Below are 22,776 nucleotides of genomic sequence, written 5' to 3'. Positions count from 1 at the left end.
GTGATTCTGTATGTATAGTGTGATTCCATATGTATAGTGTGATTCTATAATGTGATTTTATTGCGATTCGATGTTCCAAACATATTGCTCACTATATGTCTGCTGCAGAGGGACCAGAGAGAGACATGAGAAAACAAGTTTGATCAGTCATGGAAATAAAGTGCTTAAAACAAATTGGCCTGTTTAAAAAGATGGAGAACAAGCTACAGAAGGAAAAAAATACAGGAGTTTTGGCGCAGGTACAGCCGACTAGCTCAAAATAAATATTGCAATATTGAAAAATATACACCGCTCAAAAAAAATAAAGGGAACACTTAAACAACACAATGTAACTCCAAGTCAATCACACTTCTGTGAAATCAAACTGTCCACTTAGGAAGCAACACTGATTGACAATAAGTTTCACATGCTGTTGTGCAAATGGAATAGACAACAGGTGGAAATTATAGGCAATTAGCAAGACACCCAATACAGGAGTGGTTCTGCAGGTGGTGACCACAGACCACTTCTCAGTTCCTATGCTTCCTGGCTGATGTTTTGGTCACTTCTGAATGCTGGCGGTGCTTTCACTCTAGTGGTAGCATGAGACGGAGTCTACAACCCACACAAGTGGCTCAGGTAGTGCAGCTCATCCAGGATGGCACATCAATGCGAGCTGTGGCAAGAAGGTTTGCTGTGTCTGTCAGCGTAGTGTCCAGAGCATGGAGGCGCTACCAGGAGACAGGCCAGTACATCAGGAGACGTGGAGGAGGCCGTAGGAGGGCAACAACCCAGCAGCAGGACCGCTACCTCCGCCTTTGTGCAAAGAGGAGCAGGAGGAGCACTGCCAGCGCCCTCCAAAATGACCTCCAGCAGGCCACAAATGTGCATGTGTCTGCTCAAACGGTCAGAAACAGACTCCATGAGGGTGGTATGAGGGCCCGACGTCCACAGGTGGGGGTTGTGCTTACAGCCCAACACCGTGCAGGACGTTTGGCATTTGCCAGAGAACACCAAGATTGGCAAATTCGCCACTGGCGCCCTGTGCTCTTCACAGATGAAAGCAGGTTCACACTGAGCACGTGACAGACGTGACAGTCTGGAGACGCCGTGGAGAACGTTCTGCTGCCTGCAACATCCTCCAGCATGACCGGTTTGGCGGTGGGTCAGTCATGGTGTGGGGTGGCATTTCTTTGGGGGGGCCGCACAGCCCTCCATGTACTCACCAGAGGTAGCCTGACTGCCATTAGGTACCGAGATGAGATCCTCAGACCCCTTGTGAGACCATATGCTGGTGCGGTTGGCCCTGGGTTCCTCCTAATGCAAGACAATGCTAGACCTCATGTGGCTGGAGTGTGTCAGCAGTTCCTGCAAGAGGAAGGCATTGATGCTATGGACTGGCCCGCCCGTTCCCCAGACCTGAATCCAATTGAGCACATCATGTCTCGCTCCATCCACCAACGCCACGTTGCACCACAGACTGTCCAGGAGTTGGCGGGTGCTTTAGTCCAGGTCTGGGAGGAGATCCCTCAGGAGACCATCCACCACCTCATCAGGAGCATGCCCAGGTGTTGTAGGGAGGTCATACAGGCACGTGGAGGCCACACACACTACTGAGCCTCATTTTGACTTGTTTTAAAGGACATTACATCAAATTTGGATCAGCCTGTAGTGTGGTTTTCCACTTTAATTTTGAGTGTGACTCCAAATCCAGACCTCCATGGGTTGATAAACTTGATTTCCATTGATAATTTGTGTGATTTTGTTGTCAGCACATTCAACTATGTAAAGAAAAAAGTATTTAATAAGAATATTTCATTCATTCAGATCTAGGTGTTATTTTAGTGTTCCCTTTATTTTTTTGAGCAGTGTATATATACACATATACATATATTTTTTGTGTACACATACACAGCGCATTCAGACCCCTTGACTTTCTCCACAATTTGTTACGTTACAGCCTTATTCGAAAATTAATTAAGTTGTCCCCCCCCTTAATCTACACACAATAAATACCAACAAAAGCAGCAGGCTTAGACATTTTTGCAAATATATATTTTTTTACAAAAGTATTCAGACCCTTTGCTGGATCGATGTGTACGACAGCGTGTTCCAGTTTCCGCCAATATCCACCAACTTCACACAGCCATTGAAGAGGAGTTGAACAACATTCCACAGGCAACATCCAACCGCCCGACTGGCGCCACGCCAGAGCCCGACTGGCGCCACGCCAGAGCCCGACTGGCGCCACGCCAGAGCCCGACTGGCGCCACGCCAGAGCCCGACTGGCGCCACGCCAGAGCCCGACTGGCGCCACGCCAGAGCCCGACTTTTCAGCCACACTCCTTTTATTTAAAAAGGTTTCTGTGACCAACAGATGCATATCTGCATTTCCAGTCATGTGAAATCCATAGATTAGGCCCTAATGAACTGTAACTCAGTAAAATCTTTGAAATTGTTGCGTTTATATTTTTGATCAGTACAATATAAAGTTAAACCCTCTTCTGCTAAATTGAAATATAAAAGAGGCACAGACAAATGATAAACTGACTATAAAAGGTAATTTCCTATCCTGTGCCTGGGGGAGGGTGATATGTCACATTATTTCATATAAAACTAATATAGCGGTCCTCGTGATATAGCTAGGCCCGAGAGGGGCGGGGACAGGCCCGCGAGGGGCGGGACTGAGTATCTGAATTGTGCACAGAGGAGAAGCCTTCCAGCCATTGGTCAGGAGCAGCCATGTGTGTTATGAACAGAGCACATCCTATTCCTTAGTCTGCGTTACATTAGGTTAGCCAACATGGGCTAGAGTTTATTTTGGTTTCTGTTTCAAAAAGGGGTTTAGGTGGTGGGCGTGACCAGGGGTGTGGCAGGGGGCACAACCAGGGGTGTGGCAGGGGGCGTGACCAGGGGGCGCGGTTGGCTTGTAGGTGCAGCAAAGTTCTAGAGGTCCCTTATCTTCGCGGTGTAGAGAATATTTTGCATTTACGCCAACTTCCTGCAATTAAAAACATTTATCCATGGAACTTAGAGAAAAAACACTATTTTAAAGGTTGAGGTTTTAAAGCAAATTTCAGCAACTATTTCAAATGTTGGCTTTAGCTTGTTCTTTAGCTTGAACATACAATCTATACTGCTAAATGTTTTGGGAATGTTCTATTGCTCCACTGTCTAGCTTTTATTTGGAGGATTGTTAGTTAAAACACACTGCTCAAAAAAATAAAGGGAACACTTAAACAACACAATGTAACTCCAAGTCAATCACACTTCTGTGAAATCAAACTGTCCACTTAGGAAGCAACACTGATTGACAATAAATTTCACATGCTGTTGTGCAAATGGAATAGACAAAAGGTGGAAATTATAGGCAATTAGCAAGACACCCCCAATAAAGGAGTGGTTCTGCAGGTGGTGACCACAGACCACTTCTCAGTTCCTATGCTTCCTGGCTGATGTTTTGGTCACTTTTGAATGCTGCCGGTGCTTTCACTCTAGTGGTAGCATGAGACGGAGTCTACAACCCACACAAGTGGCTCAGGTAGTGCAGCTCATCCAGGATGGCACATCAATGCGAGCTGTGGCAAGAAGGTTTGCTGTGTCTGTCAGCGTAGTGTCCAGAGCATGGAGGCGCTACCAGGAGACAGGCCAGTACATCAGGAGACGTGGAGGAGGCCTTAGGAGGACAACAACCCAGCAGAAGGACCGCTACCTCCGCCTTTGAGCAGGAGGAGCACTGCCAGAGCCCTGCAAAATGACCTCCAGCAGGCCACAAATGTGCATGTGTCTGCTCAAACGGTCAGAAACAGACTCCATGAGGGTGGTATGAGGGCCCGACGTCCACAGGTGGGGGTTGTGCTTACAGCCCAACACCGTGCAGGACGTTTGGCATTTGCCAGAGAACACCAAGATTGGCAAATTCGCCACTGGCGCCTTGTGATCTTCACAGATGAAAGCAGGTTCACACTGAGCACATGTGACAGACGTGACAGTCTGGAGACGCCGTGGAGAACGTTCTGCTGCCTGCAACATCCTCCAGCATGACCGGTTTGGCGGTGGGTCAGTCATGGTGTGGGGTGGCATTTTTGGGGGGCCGCACAGCCCTCCATGGGCTCGCCAGAGGTAGCCTGACTGCCATTAGGTACCGAGATGAGATCCTCAGACCCCTTGTGAGACCATATGCTGGTGCGGTTGGCCCTGGGTTCCTCCTAATGCAAGACAATGCTAGACCTCATGTGGCTGGAGTGTGTCAGCAGTTCCTGCAAGAGGAAGGCATTGATGCTATGGACTGGCCCGCCCGTTCCCCAGACCTGAATCCAATTGAGCACATCTGGGACATCATGTCTCGCTCCATCCACCAACGCCACGTTGCACCACAGACTGTCCAGGAGTTGGCGGATGCTTTAGTCCAGATCTGGGAGGAGATCTCAGGAGACCATCCGCCACCTCATCAGGAGCATGCCCAGGCGTTGTAGGGAGGTCATACAGGCACGTGGAGGCCACACACACTACTGAGCCTCATTTTGACTTGTTTTAAGGACATTACATCAAAGTTGGATCAGCCTGTAGTGTGGTTTTCCACTTTAATTTTGAGTGTGACTCCAAATTCAGACCTCCATGGGTTGATAAATTTGATTTCCATTGATCATTTTTGTGTGATTTTGTTGTCAGCACATTCAACTATGTAAAGAAAAAAGTTTTTAATAAGAATAGTTCATTCATTCAGATCTAGGATGTGTTATTTTAGTGTTCCCTTTATTTTTTTGAGCAGTGTATATTAGGTCCATTATCTTCTCTGCATACTTTTTATCTGGTTTAGGTTAACACAAAGCGTTTTTCCATCCCGATTGCATTTTTTTTATTATTTTTGTATTTTTACAGTTTGGACTTATGCTTAGGCGGCCCGCACAAGGATATCAATGGCAGAAAAATCCTTGCGTTTAACGAGACGTTAATCCACAGCAATTTGCTATGCAAAGTCATGCAGACAGGACAAAGAGTTGACCGATGTGATAGAACCATCTGTGGGGGCAGTACGCGGCCCCCGATGCGCGGTCCCTGATGCGCGGCCCCTGCCCATAAGCAAAAGAGTTGTAGACAGGGTGCTACAGCATGTGCCAAAAGTCCTCAGATTCAAAATATTAGGTGAAACCTAGAAACAGAAGAATATATTTTCTCCCCAAGACAGACAACACACACACACACACCACAGAGGTTCAGTTCAGTCAACTGGTGCTCTGCTGCCAAGTTTGTTCATCAGCAAATACCAAGCTCATCGTCTCATCCACCATCTTCAGCCAAGACCACCAAGACCCCAAACACACCCCTGGCGAGGACATATTAAGTGTGTGCTTACACACAAAAAACAAAATTAACGAAAAACTATCTAGTGACTGCAGTAAATGGTGTTAATGGTGTCTAAGCTGGTTATCATGGCCTGTACCTCCTCCACTCTCCTCCCCTGGGAAGAAAATGGCTTCTTTGACATCACTCAGTCATACTCCCTGCATGGTGCTAGGCCCACACACACAGAGCACATGGTGCTAGGCCCACACACACAGAGCACATGGTGCTAGGCCCACACACACAGAGCACATGGTGCTAGGCCCACACACACAGAGCACATGGTGCTATGCCCACACACACAGAGCACATGGTGCTAGGCCCACACACACAGAGCACATGGTGCTAGGCCCACACACACAGAGCACATGGTGCTAGGCCCACACACACAGAGCACATGGTGCTAGGCCCACACACACAGAGCACATGGTGCTATGCCCACACACACAGAGCACATGGTGCTATGCCCACACACACAGAGCACATGGTGCTATGCCCACACACACAGAGCACATGGTGCTAGGCCCACACACACAGAGCACATGGTGCTATGCCCACACACACAGAGCACATGGTGCTAGGCCAGCAAAGTGAGTCAACAGCCTTTAGCCTGCCTAAACTTGAATCACATACTCAACCCTGCTGCGAGCTTCTCCCCATAGCTCACACCGTCCATCACACTGTCCATCACACTGTCCATCTACTACACAATTATCCAGCAGCCTGACCTGCTGATAATGGAACCTCCATGCCTTGTACAGTACAGATCACTATGCCAAACCACAAAACAGTATGATTGGTTAAGTCCTCTTCGCACATGAAGGTAAATTATACCAACTGGAATAGCAGAGGTGCTGTGACCAGACGGACTTATTTCTCGCCGAGCATCACGGAAAGTCCCATTAAAATACTTGTCTTGGATGGTGGAAAAAAGCTAAGGCAGATGGAAGGAGAGGAAAATGTGACCGAGACAACGTTTCACCACGATGACAAAAAAGAAAAAGTGGCTGTAGACAATTGCAGATGTTAAAAGGTCAGGCCATGCTTTAATTATGGCATCGTTTCACTGTTTAATTAATTATCATCCTAATGACCTCATGCCTTACTGTTCTGGTCTGAAACACAAGCATCAGCCAAGTACGACTGATTTTGTTTGTCTGAAAGCTCAAGTAACTCGTCTCAACAACTAAGTCTAACATCATGCATGGACCAATAGGGTGACTGGAAAATGGGTTGTATGATGCAAGGAACCACTTCACAATTAATGATCATATATTAAGAACAGAATTAAACAAAATCATAAGCTACTCTCTGCCTATTGGCTTTCAGGCATATTCAAGCCAGTCTCAAAATACAACACTGCCCATTTAAGTCTCTCATGGAGAATGGTTGGCCTATAAAATTACAGCAACATTACAACCAAATACTTGTCTTTAGGCCTATAGAATAAAGTTCCTCATTCAATAAATCAGGGATCAAATGGCTAAAGTAATCTATTTCAAAGTGTCGAGGAAAACTTGTTTGAGGAATCAGGCAGAATTCATTTATCAGCAATAAGAGGTTTACTCGAGCAACTGAAGGATTCAAGGAAGACCATGCTCGGGACAGGGAGCCCTCGGGACAGGGAGCCCTCGGGACATAGCGGGACAGGGAGCCCTCGGGACATAGCGGGACAGGGAGCCCTCGGGACATAGCGGGACAGGGAGCCCTCGGGACATAGCGGGACAGGGAGCCCTCGGGACATAGCGGGACAGGGAGCCCTCGGGACATAGCAGATCTTGATTATTTACAAGTTAATCTCTATATACTCTACCTACACAAAGAGCTGCTTACCCCTCAGAGGGAAGTAAGTCTACATGAGAAATAAGGGGTAATTAGCTCTACTCCCCTGTAGCATTATACTAACAAAAACATGTTCTAACCTGTTCCTCACAGCCTATTCATCCATCTTTAGAGCCCAAACAGACAGGAGAAGAATTAAAACTGTCTGGCTTTGTGCCCAGACATAAGGACGAATAACAAACCACTCCTTTGTGTGGTGTGTGAAGAGGTTACTGGAGAGCTTTGGAAAATGACAAGTGCCTAGTAATTTTCAACTCAAACATTTACACAGCATTAGACTAACAAAACCATTTTACACCCACAAAAAGACAACAAAGACAAGTTTATCTACAAACTTTAGTCAAGTTTCTGGGGAGATCTCTTGACAGCATGATAGAAATATTCTGATTGGCTAATGTTGCCAGAATGACATGGCCAATGATGAATAGAGGGGAATCCCAGTTTTACAACAGTGTCAGATTTTTTCATCAACTGCCAATATTAAGCATTGGAAGGGCGATTCTACAACAGCAGTAGCCTTATTTGGTATTGGTATATTAATGCTCCCGTTTATCAATTCGCGAGTGCCGGTAGAAAAGTTTAGGACATCGGACAGGTCAATGACATTAATAGATGCTATTAGCTAAATACTGTGAAAACTAGTCAGGGTACACTATATGTTTTGAATTGGCTATGTAGTTAGTCTGTTTAATAGCCTAACTGCTGCAGCAATGTCCATCTCGCAATCTCCTCCGGCCCACCTGCGCACATAGTGTCTTCAGAAAGTATCCACACACACACACACACACACACACACACCGCTACTTTCCCCACATTTCATTGTGTTACAGCCAAATTTAAAATGGATTAAATTGACTGTCACTGGTCTACACACACACACACAATACACCATAATGTAAAAGTAGAATTATGTTCTTAGAACTACTCACAAATTAATACATTTTAAGCTGAAATGTCTTGAATAAAACAACTATTCAATGCCTTTGTTATGGAAAGCCTAAATCAGTTCAATGTGCAAGTCACAGAATAAGTTGCATGGACTCACTGTGTTCAATAATGGTGTTAAACATGATTTTTGAACAACTACCTCATCTCTGTACCCCACACATACAATTATATGTAAGGTCCCTTAGTGGAGCAGTGAATTTCAAAACACAGAGACCAGGGAGTTTTTCCAATGCCTCGCAAAGGGCACCAATAGGTAGATGTGTAAAAATGTAATATCCCTTTAAGCATGGGGGAAGTTAATTACACGTACAGCACCTGACATCACAGGAAGGCCAAAAAGATCATCAAGGACAACAACCACCCGAGCCACTTCCTGTTCACCCCTCTATCATCCAGAAGGGGAAAGGGGGTTACCTAAACAGTTGTATAACTGAATGCCTTCAACTGAAAAGTGTCTCCGCATTTAACCCAACCTCTCTGAATCAGACGTACGGGGAGCTGCCATAATTGACATCCACGTAGTCGGCCCCCCCGGAACAATTGGTTAACTGCCTTCCTCACGGGCAGAATGACAGATTTGTACCTTGTCAGGTGGGGGATTCGATCCAGCAACCTTTCGGTTACTGGCCCAACGCTCTAACCACTAGCGAGGTCAGTACAGGTGCATCAAAGCTGGGACCGAGAGACTGAAAAACAGCTTCTATCTCAAGGCCATCAGACTGTTAAATAGCCATCACTTGCACATTAGAGGCTGCTGCCTATATACACAGACTTGATATCATTGGCAACTTTAATAAATGGAACACTAGTCACTTTAAAAATGTTTACATATATTGGATTACTCATCTCATGTGTTTACTGTATCTTAGTCTATGCCACTGACATTATTCATCCATATGTATATATTCTTAATTCCATTCCTTTACTTAGATGTGTTTGTATTAGGTATTTGTTGTGAAATTGTTCGATATTACTGCACTATCGGAACTAGAAACACAAGCATTTCGCTACACTCGCAACAACAATCGCTTAACACATATGTGACCAATAAAATTAGAATTACACTTTGGATGGTGTATCAATATACCCAGTCACTACAAAGATACAGGCGTCCTTTCTAACTCAGTTGCCCGAGAGCAAGAAAACCACTCAGGGATTTCACTATGAGGCCAATGGTGACTTTAAAGTAGTTAGAGTTTAATGGCTGTGAGAAAACTGAAGATGGATCAACATTGTAATTACTCCACAATACTAACCTAAATGACAAGAGTAAAAAGGAAGCCTGTATAGAAAAAAATAAAAGGTGGCAAAGAAATAAACATGTCCTGAATAAAATGTGTTTGGGACAAATCCAACAGAGCACCACTTCATATTTTCAAACAAGGTGGTGACTGCATCATGTTATGGGTATGCTTGTCATCGGCAAGGACTAGGGAGTTTAGGATAAAAAGAAACAAAATAGAGCTAAGCATGGGCAAAATCCTAGAGGAAAACCCGGTTCAGTCTGCTTTCCAACAGACACAAATTCACCCTTCAGCAGGACAATAACCTAAAACACATTACCAAATGTACACTGGAGGTGCATACCAAGACGAAATTGAATGTCCGAGTGGCCTAGTTACATATTCAACTTAAACGTACTTGAAAATCCATGGAAAAACTTGAAAATGGCTGTCTAGCAATGATCAACCACCAACTTGACAGCACTTAAAGAATTTTAAAAAGACTGCGCAAATATTGTACAATCCAGGTGTGGAAAGCTCTTAGAGACTTACCCAGAAAGACTCACAGCTGTAATCACTGCCAAAGGTGATTCTAACATGTTTTGATTCAGGGGTGTTAATACTTAATAAATTATATACATTTTATTTTCAATACATTTGCAAAAATGTCTAAAAACACTGTTGTCACTGTCATTATGGGATATTGTTTGTAGATGGGTGAGAAACAAATCAATTTGATACATTTTGAATTCAGGCTGGAATAAATGATGGAATAAGGGGTAGGAATACTTTCTGAAGGCTCTGTACTCAGGATTCACATACCAGGACTTTTCCAGAATTGTCATGACCGTACAAACTCAGTTCTCTGACCAAAAAGTAACTTATAACTGGTCAAATAACTTACTAACTAGCAAGGAGTATCAACACGTGCACATGTGGCGACACACAGGTCTGCGCTTTGATTGCAAAAGTGCATTTTGCGACTGCAGGTGATTGAAAGACTGCCCGTCAGCGCAGAAATCTGAAGTGAGCAACGCATCGCATCTGGAGGACACTTATCTAATTATGATGATGCAATTGTTTGATATTGTGATTTCAATCTATATTCCGCTTGTCCAATTATTATTTTGACTTGCCCCAGACAAGTGATATGAGATGTCAAGCCCTGCACCCACTGAGCTCTTAGTAAAAGGCCAGGCCCACTCAACCAGAGCATAGCCATACTGGATTTGTTTTTTAACTAGGCAAGTCAGTTAAGAATTCTTATTTACAATGACGGCCTACCCCGACGACGCTGGGCCATTTGTGCGCCGCCCTGTGGGCCTCCCAATCACAGCCGGTTGTGATACAGCCTCGAATCAAACCAGGGTCTGTAGAGACGCCTCTATTACTGAAATGCAGTGCCTTAGACCGCAGTGCCACCCGGGAGCCCAAAATTAGCAGTATTGTGTGTCTGTGTTAATGTGTAATGTGCCATTATGAATACAAAATTCAATTGCAGAGGAGATGCTGACATGAATCATAGACATTATAGCCATGATGCAAATTCTGAGTACAAACAATGTCAGTCATCCTTTGTATCATTAATTTTATCTCGTCTCAGCTTTGAACCTGAAAACATTTATAAACACAAAGCAAGACAACTCAAGACTTAGTAGGTTCAAAACTGCTGAACATAAACCATATTAATGTATTCCATAAATTACATTCTATGCATGAGAACCAAGCATGAAAAACAGGGACCTAGTTACAGGCTACAACTGCAGTGTTTTTCCTGGTTAGGGCACACTAGCGATAGATTATTTTGGGTGTAGTGCTGAACTATTGGCTAACACCACCTGTTTGATAGTTTGGATATGATCATCGTACTGTATGGTGTTTGTTATGAATGTGATACTTTTTATTCTTCACAATGTCACTGGAGAGTTCATCTACTCTGAGGTGCAAAGCCCCCAAGCAGTCTTTTTAAAAATCACTGTATGTCTAATAAATCACTGTTAATTTAATGAAAATAACTTAAATATATGTTGTATCGTTCATTTCCCTGAGCCTTCTTTGACCCTTGAAATGCTCTGTCTGATTGTGTGGCTGTTAGAATAACAAATTAAAATATTTCCATCCCTGATTGGCTGATAGGATGGTTTAGAGCACACCCCTGAATGGTCATTGGTCTATTATAATAAGATCGGATTGTGACATGATCTGGGCAAAAAACGCCATCCCTCCTGAACTGGCTGAAATTCCAGGCATTTTTCTCTTCTTCAAATAGCTCCTACACAAAATGGGAATGATCTATCTATCTATCTAGGAAAATCAAATTAACGGCACTGCCCCTTTAACAGTTCATGCAAAGTTCATGGCCACTCAAAAAAGTGCAACCTTCTGTAGTAGCCAAGAAAATTCACAACTAATCTGACATTTACAACACCATTAAATTAATTAGTAAGCATGTAACATTACATTTACCTTGGGGGGGGGGGGGCCACTTTAAAATACATTTATCATAAGATGGACCACTAGAAATGTATTGTAAGTGTATGGGTGCATTTGTCAAAATGTGCTGCTAAAAAATGTACAGTTGCTATAAATGAGAACTTAAAAGGGCTGCAGAAGTGGTATGACCAATTGCACTAGCTCTGAAAAAGGTGAGGAGTGTGTGTGTGTGAGCAAGGTACTGACCTACATAGTGCAGGTAGAGAGCCAGGTACTTGTACTGGAAGATGGGGTTGTTGTTGAGACTGCTTCTCTGGATCTTCTGGAAGAAGGAGCTGACATCCCAGCGGTAGAGTACCTCCAGCAGCATGATGCTGGGGACACGCAGCCCCACGTTCAGCACCGCTTCCAGCTTGTCCTTCAATGCCATGGCCCTGACACAGCACGCTACAACCTACTAAGACTGGACAGGGGGGGATAAGGAGTAGGGAGAAGAAAGCAAAAGGTGAGAAGTCTCAAGTGCTATAACATGTAGGCTAAATACTTGTTTTCATTAAACAGCAGTAAAATTCTGTTTTCTCAGAGCTCCAATTCCATAGATTCACCTATGTTATGTGGTGTTTCATAAACACATTCCCAGGTAGGCATGCACAAGTTGCTGTAAAGGATTGATAAACACAGTTGTATTTGACCAAGAAGAACTGTTAACACTTCAAGCGTCTCTGCCTGCATGTTCAGACAAATCGAGTCTAACGAGGCAGGAAGGAACTATATACACTAAAAATGCCTGCATAGAAAGTGTTGTAATTCCACAAGTCAAGCCTGAAGTACAGGCAATGAGACCATATTTGGTAACATGGGGCCAGATGTCACTTTCACAATAACATTTAAAATAAGAGGAAAAAGAGTGGACTTATGGGAATATAGATGTAGTAAAAGTAATTTGCTGACAAAATAAATGTGAATTTCTGCATTTAATTTATTGTCACCTCTCACTATGGCTCTACATTGTGGGCTATTTCCCCAAGAATCCTACATGCTTGTTTGAGCAGGATCAATGTGAATGAAAATGAAATGTTATCCATTTGCCACACAGCCAAGCATCCCAACTGGTCCCAGCATCTGCCTGAAGCTGTAAACATTCCTTCCATAGTGGAAAGTTAGTAAGGCGTATGAGCATGATGCTGCTTGCCTTTGTCCTTTCACACGATCTGTATTACAGGTTGGTTGTTGACCCATCATGTAAAAAACATGCTAATAAAGACAGACACTGATGGAGGGTAAATGCCATCCCATAGAATTACATATAGAACTGATTCAATGGATCTCTGAGATCCCATCCCCCTGGCCCTCATTTTCAGACGGCATTTTGACATGACAATAAAAATATAAACAATATCTTTAACACTGTACTTATGCGTAAACTGGCAAGCTAATGTTAGCTACATCACTTTGAAATTCACATGCATCAGTCATGACTGACTGTCCGGAAACGTCACGTTAGCACTTCTAATCATGATTACATGACCGTATTTCACGTCATTTCGGTTATACCACCACCAGTTACCGAATCACGTTCTGTTGAGGGTGAAGTTATTACAGCTATTCAAATTTAGCTCGGCATCTAACTACGCTACATGAATGGCTTGTTGTGGCTTGGCTCTGAGCGCTATGACATTAACTTTAGTTACATCGCCTAACGTTAGCCACCGCTAGTTAACCCGAAACCAGTTGTGCCCCGCAAGAAGGGTGCTGAATAATCACATCTTTATCGTCATCTTCAATTCTGTTATGTAGCGATCTACAATTATGTTAATTTGGTGGTACGTAAAATGAGACAAGATGCTAAAAGTGACTGCATCATGCATGTTAGCATAGCGGATGGGCAGAGGTAGGACTCATAAAACTGCACTTGATGGTATCTAGCTAACGTTCCGTCAATAGCTAACAATTAGCTAGCTGCTAAAACATCCTAACTAGCTAGTTAATGTTAGCAATACCAGATGTTTGTAATGGAAAGTTCCACCATGCATAGTTAGCAAACTAAAAACGTGACATCAACAGCTGCTCACGATAAAAATGAATCTAAGTTAGCAACAGTTGGCTAGAAGCATTGCTAGTTACGCCTTATCACCGCACTGCATGTGACGACGTGTAGCTAGCCAGCTAACTAAGTTAGCTTGCTGTCGCGTTATCAACGTTGTCCCACGGAAAAGCAAAGAACCTACATTGCGAGAACGACGTTAAACTCAGTTTGATGATGTTTCTCCGGTCGAATATCAAACATTTTAACTGGGCGTCTCCCAAATTAACGGTTCAAATGATGGCATTTTCTCCGTGGATCGAATCGTCCGCTCTCCACACATCTCACTCAGCTAGGTAGCGGCTTCATAATGAAGAAGTGTCTATTGAGCATGCGCAGCAGCTCTTAATTAGAACAACTCCTTGCTGGTCAGAGAGATGCTGTATTTTTTGGTTATTTTTATTGTCAACAGCTTCCAAATTTGTTCGTTACGTTTGCAATGCTCAACAGAAAATACGATTTGAGACCTCTAGAATCAGGTAATTACAGGTGGAATATGCAAAAATCGCTCTGCCATTTAATGTTGCTAATATTCTAATAATTCGCCTTTTTTCAGTTTGTGAAAATCATTGTACCATCTAAATCATTGTGAAATATATTTTCAATGACCAAAAATATTGTAAATTCAGCTGTTTGAAGCTGGTGTACAAACCGAAAGTAAAAGACGCAAAAACGAAATGTAAGTAAGGGAAGTATAGGAATAGCACACATAACATATCTACTGCTTCTTAGACTTCCGTTCATTGAGAATTACAGATCTATAACTAATATTTCTATGTGGATTTTGTCCGGGTAAACTAAAAAGTTACATATTGCAGCTTTAAACATGGTATTTCACATATTCCTCACTGTTTGTTTGATGTACACATGACGTGAGTATATAAACACTTAGCCTTAGTACTTTTACTCCAAGGACCTTGTCATTTACAGAGGTAGACTTGCTCTGTCAGCCAAAACAGACAAATACGCCATGTAAACATGAATTGATTCTCAAATGCAATTAGATTCTACAAACATAAAGCCCTTTACTTTCATATCAAATTAAAATAATTCATGAATTTCACAAATGCAAAATATACACTCACTGTATACTGTTTTAATGGCTTTATCACAGTTGCAGCCAACAGTATTTTTCAGTGACAACACGTTTCTGGCGGCCTTCTTCCATTATGAGCATGCTACACTAAACAAAAATATAAACGCAACATGTAAAGTGCTGGTCCCATGTTTCATAAGCTGAAATAAAAGATCCCATACAATTTCCATATGCACAAATAGCTTATTCCCGGACCGCACCACAAATCAATGTCCGTGGATGTGGAAATCAAGGCCGTTCTGGACTGCACCCCAAAACAGATGTCCAAAAGGCGTCAGCGTCGGTCCATGCTTACTGGGGTGTAGCCTACCATGTCTGCCAGCAATGGAATTTTATGAATACCCATCCATGTGGTAGGCCCACTGTTTGTAAAACGGGCCGTTGCATTGGTTTATTGGTCCTGATTCCTATAATGAATCAATTTGGCTATTTAAACACTGAATATCAGCTACCCAACTTTATCAGGAGTTATTATGATTATATGTGCAATGTGTTTACACAGTGGGAAATGCAGAAGTATTTTATTTTTCCCTATGATCAGCTTTTCAAAAATTGATAGATACAAACTTGAAACCACTGATCATGACAATGGGATGAAACTCCTGGACAACAGTTGTGATTGTCCATTTCATATTGTCCATTTTACTTTGACCAGTCCAGTTTTTAGGATATGTTGTTTGTTAACATAACTGCGCATTTTTTATTTGATTGAGCGCCATTAAGGTTAGGCTATTTGATCGAAGAAACCTGCATGATGTAAAAAGTGTCCGTCTCATTACATTGTCATCCATTTTATCTCCAACCTGTAGGCTACAGAAAAGGCCACATACTATTTCTGCCAAATCCTATATGTGCTACAGGATTTATGTTAGGTACATTTTTTTCACAAAACGTTGGTGGAGCTGCAGCAATGAGTCTCCAACATCACCCTAGAGAAGAGCGCTGGGAATGGACAAGCAAAATATTACCCATCCTTACTTTTGACAAAGTGGGCCCAGTTTATCACAGGGCGGCATCAGCTCTCACCTAAAAAGCCATATGCCACTGGTTAAGTGAAATTGTCATTGTTTTTGGACAGTATTATGTGAGGTTGTATGTGTTGTTGGAGGTGCGTCTTGGTCTGTTTAGCTCAGAAAATGCCGCCCTCAATCTGGCGCAATAGGCGACCGCCTAATCCTGTCCAATGACTCTTATGTGTAATGTAATGGAACTGAGAGTTTAAAATAAATGTAACTTTTTAGACAAAAGGAAATTACATACTACAGCACAAAGCCGACATTTAGGTGAATCAATATAACTTAAAGTATATTATTCGGTGACTGTGTAGTTAAAAATTGAATAAATCAATGCATTTGCAAGCGCTGGCTATTGAACCTTTATCTCTTGCTTTTTGTCTCCATCTGTCGGTATTTTAGTAGTACACCCACAGGAAGTTATAAACGAAGCGTGCTTGGTAACAAACCGGGCGACAGAAGCGACTGCTGATTAAACAACACTGAATGAAACTGAGTTTTAAGGAAGCACTTACTTTACACATTTATTACACGTCGTAGCACGTGTTCCTGCACACCACAGAAACGAAGGGATTTGTGGCACACCGCAATTTGTAGGTATGAATGCGCATCTGATTGTCTTTACTCTTGTAAAAATAACAGTCCATGGCTGGCAGGCCATCGAATTAGCTTGCTAGCTAGCTCGAGCTGGATGAATGAGAGACACGCAAGTAATTTTTTCTTAGTAATGCCAGACATGATGTACGTTTTTTGTTCAATCATCATTTGATCAGATCGCATCTGAGTGATTGATAAATTGCGGATAATAACTAGCTAGCTAACGTTTGCTAGCTAGCTAATTTATTGAATGGCGTGAGCTGAATCTATCTACGAAGATAATACTAGGCCATCCCTAACCTAAGTAGCTAACTAACAAACTATATGGTAGCCATATTAAACTTAATTTATAAGTTGTTTTCATTGCAAAGTACTGGAAGCAATGAATCTCCAATAAGATTGCTTTGCTGTTCTGGTTTCTGGATGTGTAGCTATCTGAGTTATTATTGTGGTCTCGTACAGTTGTTGCAGGAGGTTCGCACCAGCATGTCTGTGTCTGTGATCATTAAATGGGGAGGGCAGGAGTACTCCATCAGGACACTCTCCGAAGAGGACACTGTGCTGGACCTCAAGCAGTCCATCAAGTCCCTGACAGGGGTTCTCCCAGAGAGGCAGAAACTCCTAGGATTAAAGGTCAAAGGTAAAAACCCATCTGTGGATGGCAGCTGTAAAGGCCAATAACTGTTTTACTGCATTTGAGAGTTAATTGGCACGTGCAGCACAGATTGTATGGAAGTATTTTCCCTCTCACGCTTCACACCGTTGTGGACTTCTGCCTTTTTCTGAGTTGTCTGGATATCGGATTCATCACGTCTTAATGGTTCTGTCTCTCTCCCAGGCAAACCAGCAGAGGACCAAGTGAAGCTTGGTTCACTGAAGCTGAAACCCAATACCAAGATCATGATGATGGGCAGCAGGGAGGAGAGTCTGGTGGGTTCCTCGTCCTTCTGCTCTTGTACTAAACTGTATGGTGAACCATTCCACACCGAGGACTGTGATTGGTGAAGCCTGCTTCCAGCTGTTTACCAGAAGCAATGTCACGACAAGCACTGACTTGTAGAGTTGATTTTTCTAACTTTAGCATGTCAAAGACCTTGGCCTCATAACACTCCATCGTTTTGTTTTGTGAAGGAAGAAGTTTTAGCACCTCCCCCAGAGAATGATGACATTGTCAATGACTTTGACATTGAAGAAGAGGTGATTGAAGTACAGAACAGGTGCAGTAGGACTTTGCAGATCCAAATAATTTATACTGTAGTTTCAGTCATACAAGTAATGAATTGATTCGGTTCAAACTTCGCTTGACACTCTACGGTATGGTTTCTAAGATCACATAGTCAGTCCAATATCTTGTTTTAACTTAACGCCCTTTTTTGTTTTCTTTAGAGAGGAGAACTTGGCCAAGATAGCCCGCCGTGTCAAAGACTACAAAGTGGAGGGGATGAACCCACCCAGGGCAGGAAAGAGTCTGTTGGTACTAGATGTGGACTACACGTTGTTTGGTGAGTAGGAAGACTATCAAAACTGCACTGGGCACTGCTGTTTGCCTAGTTAAGTGATTTAATAATTTCACAATTTTCTAAATATGAAACATATTTTAAGAATTTAGAATATTATTGAAAGATTTTATACACATGTCCTTATGCTGTTTTTTTATTTTCTTCAAACGTCTGACAAATCAAATCAAATCAAATTTGAGCATGTTTCTCTGTGATTTGTTTTATTCCAGATCATAAGTCATGTGCCGAGACGGGACAAGAGCTCATGAGGCCTTTTCTCCATGAGTTCCTGACCTCGGCGTATGAGGACTATGACATCGTCATCTGGTGTAAGTACCAAACTGCTTGTTTTGATGTACATGGGAAGTTAACTGGCCCTAATTTGTGTTTAATTTGTTCTAGCTGCCACGAGTATGAAGTGGATTGATGCTAAAATGAAAGTAAGTATTCCTGTCGGATAAGTTTTATTTTTTTATCAGTCTCAATTTGTTGACTCTTCATGGCCAGAAAGGGGCAGTGTTTCCCCAAAAATATTTTTCACAACATGTAAACTTCCATTGAGAGCACTATACACATGCATATTGAGCAGCAGTGATTTAATATGCGGTATTGACCTGTAGTATAGAATGACAGATCAGATGTTGCCTTCCTGTTGTGGTGTATGTGACTGTCTCACCGTGCCCTCTGGTTTCTCAGGAGCTGGGAGTGACAGACAACCCTAACTACAAGATCACCTTCATGCTGGACAGTGCAGCTATGATCACGGTGCACACGCCTAAGAGGGGTGTAGTGGAGGTGAGTGGGCCTACACTGGAGCAGACAACCTCATAAATCCCACTGATTCATGTCCCAGTTGCCTGATGGAACTGTCTCCAGTCAGTGTTGTGGTGGGTGTGTTTCAGGTGAAGCCTCTTGGGGTGATATGGGGAAAGTACAGTGAGTTCTACAGCAAGAGGAACACTATCATGTTTGACGACATTGGCAGAAATTTCCTAATGAACCCACAGAACGGACTGAAGGTAAGTTCTGGTAGAACTTACATTACAAGACCGGGTGTTTCTTTGCTTCACTTGCGGTTGTTTGAGACGCCATTTATTACCATTGGAGGTGTGGATTTTTAATTTTTTATTGAACCTTTATTTAACTGGGCAAGTCAGTTAAGAAAAACATTTTATTTACAATGACGTCCTACCAAAAAGCCTCCTGTGGGGACGGGGGCTGGGATTTAAAATGAAAAGTGTGTGTGTGTGACAAAACACATCACATCACACATCACACACATCACGACAAGAGAGACAACACTACATAAAGAGAGACCTAAAACATAGCAAGGCAGCAACACATGACAACACAGCATGGTAGCAACATGACAACAGCATGGTAGCAACATGACAACAACATGGTAGCAACATGACAACAACATGGTAGCAACATGACAACAACATGGTAGCAACATGACAACAACATGGTAGCAACATGACAACAACATGGTAGCAACATGACAACAGCATGGTAGCAACATGACAACAACATGGTAGCAACATGACAACAACATGGTAGCAACATGACAACAACATGGTAGCAACACAACATGGTAGCAACATGACAACAACATGGTAGCAACATGACAACAACATGGTAGCAGCATGACAACAACATGGTAGCAACACAACATGGTAGCAGCATGACAACAACATGGTAGCAACACAACATGGTAGCAACATGACAACAACATGGTAGCAACACAACATGGTAGCAACATGACAACAACATGGTAGCAACACAACATGGTAGCAACACATCATGGTAGCAGCATGACAACAACATGGTAGCAACATGACAACAACATGGTAGCAACATGACAACAACATGGTAGCAACATGACAACAACATGGTAGCAACATGACAACAACATGGTAGCAACACAACATGGTAGCAGCACAAAGCATGGTACAAACATTATTGGGCACAGATAAAAGCACAAAGGGCAAGAAGTTAGAGTCAACAATACATCACACAAAGCAGCCACAACTGTCAGTAAGAGTGTCCATGATTGAGTCTTTGAATGAAGAGAGTTAGATAAAACTGTCCAGTTTGAGTGTTTGTTGCTGCTCGTTCCAGTCGCTAGCTACAGTAAACTTTCAATAGTCTGAGTAAAATCTGCTCCGTTTCTGAGGTCGTGGTACTTTCTGGATGGAGGATTAAAAGGGAGACCAGCTCAGCCCGTTATGAGGTTGTCTTACTCTACAGGTGTATAACATCATTGTCGTCCATCAGTTCAGTTTGATAGTTAGAAAACATATTGCATTTAGAACGCGTTGCAAAAATGTCACTAAAGGGGTGAACCAATCAGTTCTCCTCACTGGTTACATGGACAGACGTGTGTATTGACTGAGGTGGAGATGCTGTGGAATCCACTGGAGCAGACCAGTAAAATGCCTACACGTGTAATTACACTTCTATGGACCCCGACACTAATTAGAGGCTGGCGTAATATTTGCTCAAATGTGATGGCCGGCCATTATAAGAGACCAGCGTTTGTTTGAGAGTCTGGGCTCTATATTAACAAACCTAACGTAATGCTATCGTAGCGCTGGAAGTCCAGCCATCGTTACCACTAAGACCACATTTTGGTTGGGTTTTAAATATCCCCACCAGTGCTGCCTGAAATTGGCATATGATTTTAAGAACACACCTCAGATATTACCACCCCTCCCACCTCAGCGCAAGAGAGTTCCTATAAGAGAGGTACATGACCAATCCTGAGCCAGGGTTGGAAAATAGACGTGTGAAGGCTTTAACTGGTCAATTGCAAACTAGCGTGTGTTTTGACAATAGTGATGGCTTAAGGCCAGGTGAAAATAGAGCCATCTGCGTTTTAATGTCAGTTTTCAATAATTAACCTTACCAAAACCTACCAAAACCTACCAAAACCTTACCAAAACCTACCAAAACCTCCTTGAGTCTTCGAGTTGTCAGCTGTCATTATGGTGTTCATTTTGATACAACCCATTTTCAATGTCCCCCCCCTTTAGATACGTCCATTCATGAAAGCGCACTTAAACCGTGAAAAAGACAAAGAGCTCTTCAAACTGTCTCAGTATCTTAAAGAGATTGCCAAACTGGAGGACTTCTCAGGTCTCAACCATAAGCATTGGGAGAGGTAAGGTTACTGATTCTGCAACTAACTTTGTCTTAACGTACCGTCCTGTTGTTTTGCTGCTTCAGTCCTGACCTTTTCTCTTGTTCTACTAGATGATCATAGCTCTGTGACCATTGCTGTGTTGTATTTCTGCAGGTATCGCACTAAGAAACAGAGCCAGTGAGAGCATTGTTGTGGATGTGTGAAGGGATGGTCATTCCTCAACCAGGAACAGTGCTGGACACTCAAGCCCTCACCAAACTACGACTGCCCGTTTCTGACTGAGAGCTGTTTCCTATTGTTTGGCTTTTTAAACTTCTGTTCTTCCCTCATCTATGTCTTTCTCTGTTGACTTCAGTCTGGGAGACACAGTAAATACTATACACCTACCAGTACTCAGTTTACACCTACCAGTACTCAGTTTACACCTACCAGTACTCAGTTTACACCTACCAGTACTCAGTTTACACCTACCAGTACTCAATTTACACCTATCAGTACTCAGTTTACACCTATCAGTACTCAGTTTACATGCAATGTTTTTTTTGTTAGGTTTCACCCAATCGTTCTTTCAGATTAGTGACTGTCATCTGTAGCTATGCCACCTAACCTCAGAGTTATACGAACATGAGTTTGTTCTGTACTGATAGTGTTCTGTATTCTCTTTCTCTCCTCTCCTCCTGCGGCTCTCTCCTCTCCCCCTGGCTCTCTCCTCTCCCCCTGGCTCTCTCCTCTCCCCCTGGCTCTCTCCTCTCCCCCTGGCTCTCTCCTCTCCCCCTGGCTCTCTCCTCTTCCCCTGGCTCTCTCCTGGCTCTCTCCTCTCCTCCTGGCTCTCTGCTCTCTCCTCTACCCCTGGCTCTCTCCTGGCTCTCTCCTCTTCCCCTGGCTCTCTCCTGGCTCTCTCCTCTTCCCCTGGCTCTCTCCTCTTCCCCTGGCTCTCTCCTGGCTCTCTCCTCTCCTCCTGGCTCTCTGCTCTCTCCTCTACCCCTGGCTCTCTCCTGGCTCTCTCCTCTCCCCCTGGCTCTCTCCTCTCCCCCTGGCTTGCAGCTCTCTCCTCTGATACCACCATACCAAGTAGATGTAGTGAAGCTGGCACAGTCACCGAGTGAAGCTGGCACAGTCACCGAGTGAAGCTGGCACAGTCACCGAGTGAAGCTGGCACAGTCACCGAGTGAAGCTGGCACAGTCACCGAGTGTTACCGAGTGCACAGTCTGACACTGAGGTGGATTCGGCCTCTATTAGGAGTGTGACGTCCATTTGCTGCTGCTGGTCACAGAGGTCATTTCAGAAGGAGACGGGTGACGTTGTCCATCAGACAGTTTTTAGTTTTTCCTCATTGTCTGTTGACATCAGCTATGCTTGCCTGGAAACCAAATATATCTCTGCACCTGGTTACACTGTATTTTTTTAAATATTATTTATTTGACCCAACTTTGATTTGAACTGAACATTTCTTTCATATTCTCAGGCAATTGTTAGGTCCACTGAACCAAACAATAGTTGTTGTAGTGGAGTGACTGAAAATAAATGGAGAAAAGGCACTTAGAGTTTTTGTTTGGGGGGGAGAGTTTTTTTTT

At 43.2% G+C, this 22,776-nt stretch overlaps 2 protein-coding genes across 3 annotated transcripts in view; one reads left to right on the top strand and one right to left on the bottom strand.

The window, feature by feature from the left end:
• Positions 1–14,149, bottom strand: part of LOC120056852 (RING finger protein 145-like) — a 28,317-nt gene extending 14,168 nt beyond the window's left edge. For both annotated transcript variants that reach the window (XR_005477844.1, XM_039005096.1), the window contains exons 1-2: positions 13,997–14,149; positions 12,015–12,231 (exon numbers count right to left, since the gene is read on the bottom strand). Coding sequence is in view for 1 of the 2 variants with exons in the window: in XM_039005096.1 (XP_038861024.1) it covers positions 12,015–12,198 (184 nt within the window). In the remaining variant the exon portion in view is untranslated. The remainder of the gene's footprint in view (positions 1–12,014; positions 12,232–13,996) is intronic.
• Positions 14,150–17,030: 2,881 nt separating this feature from the next.
• On the top strand, positions 17,031–21,914 carry LOC120056437 (ubiquitin-like domain-containing CTD phosphatase 1). The gene is made up of 10 exons (XM_039004595.1): positions 17,031–17,197; positions 17,396–17,487; positions 17,689–17,774; positions 17,944–18,059; positions 18,287–18,385; positions 18,459–18,496; positions 18,753–18,851; positions 18,959–19,075; positions 21,092–21,219; positions 21,355–21,914. Exons 1-10 carry the CDS (start codon positions 17,044–17,046, stop codon positions 21,380–21,382), a joined length of 957 nt encoding a protein of 318 aa, XP_038860523.1. The 5' UTR covers positions 17,031–17,043; the 3' UTR covers positions 21,383–21,914.
• Positions 21,915–22,776: the final 862 nt, after the last annotated feature.

The sequence above is a fragment of the Salvelinus namaycush genome, chromosome 12 (assembly GCF_016432855.1).
Source record: "Salvelinus namaycush isolate Seneca chromosome 12, SaNama_1.0, whole genome shotgun sequence".
Classification (NCBI taxonomy): Eukaryota; Metazoa; Chordata; class Actinopteri; order Salmoniformes; family Salmonidae; genus Salvelinus; species Salvelinus namaycush.
Note: the sequence above shows the minus strand (reverse complement) of the source record. Positions and strands in the feature narration are given on the sequence as shown.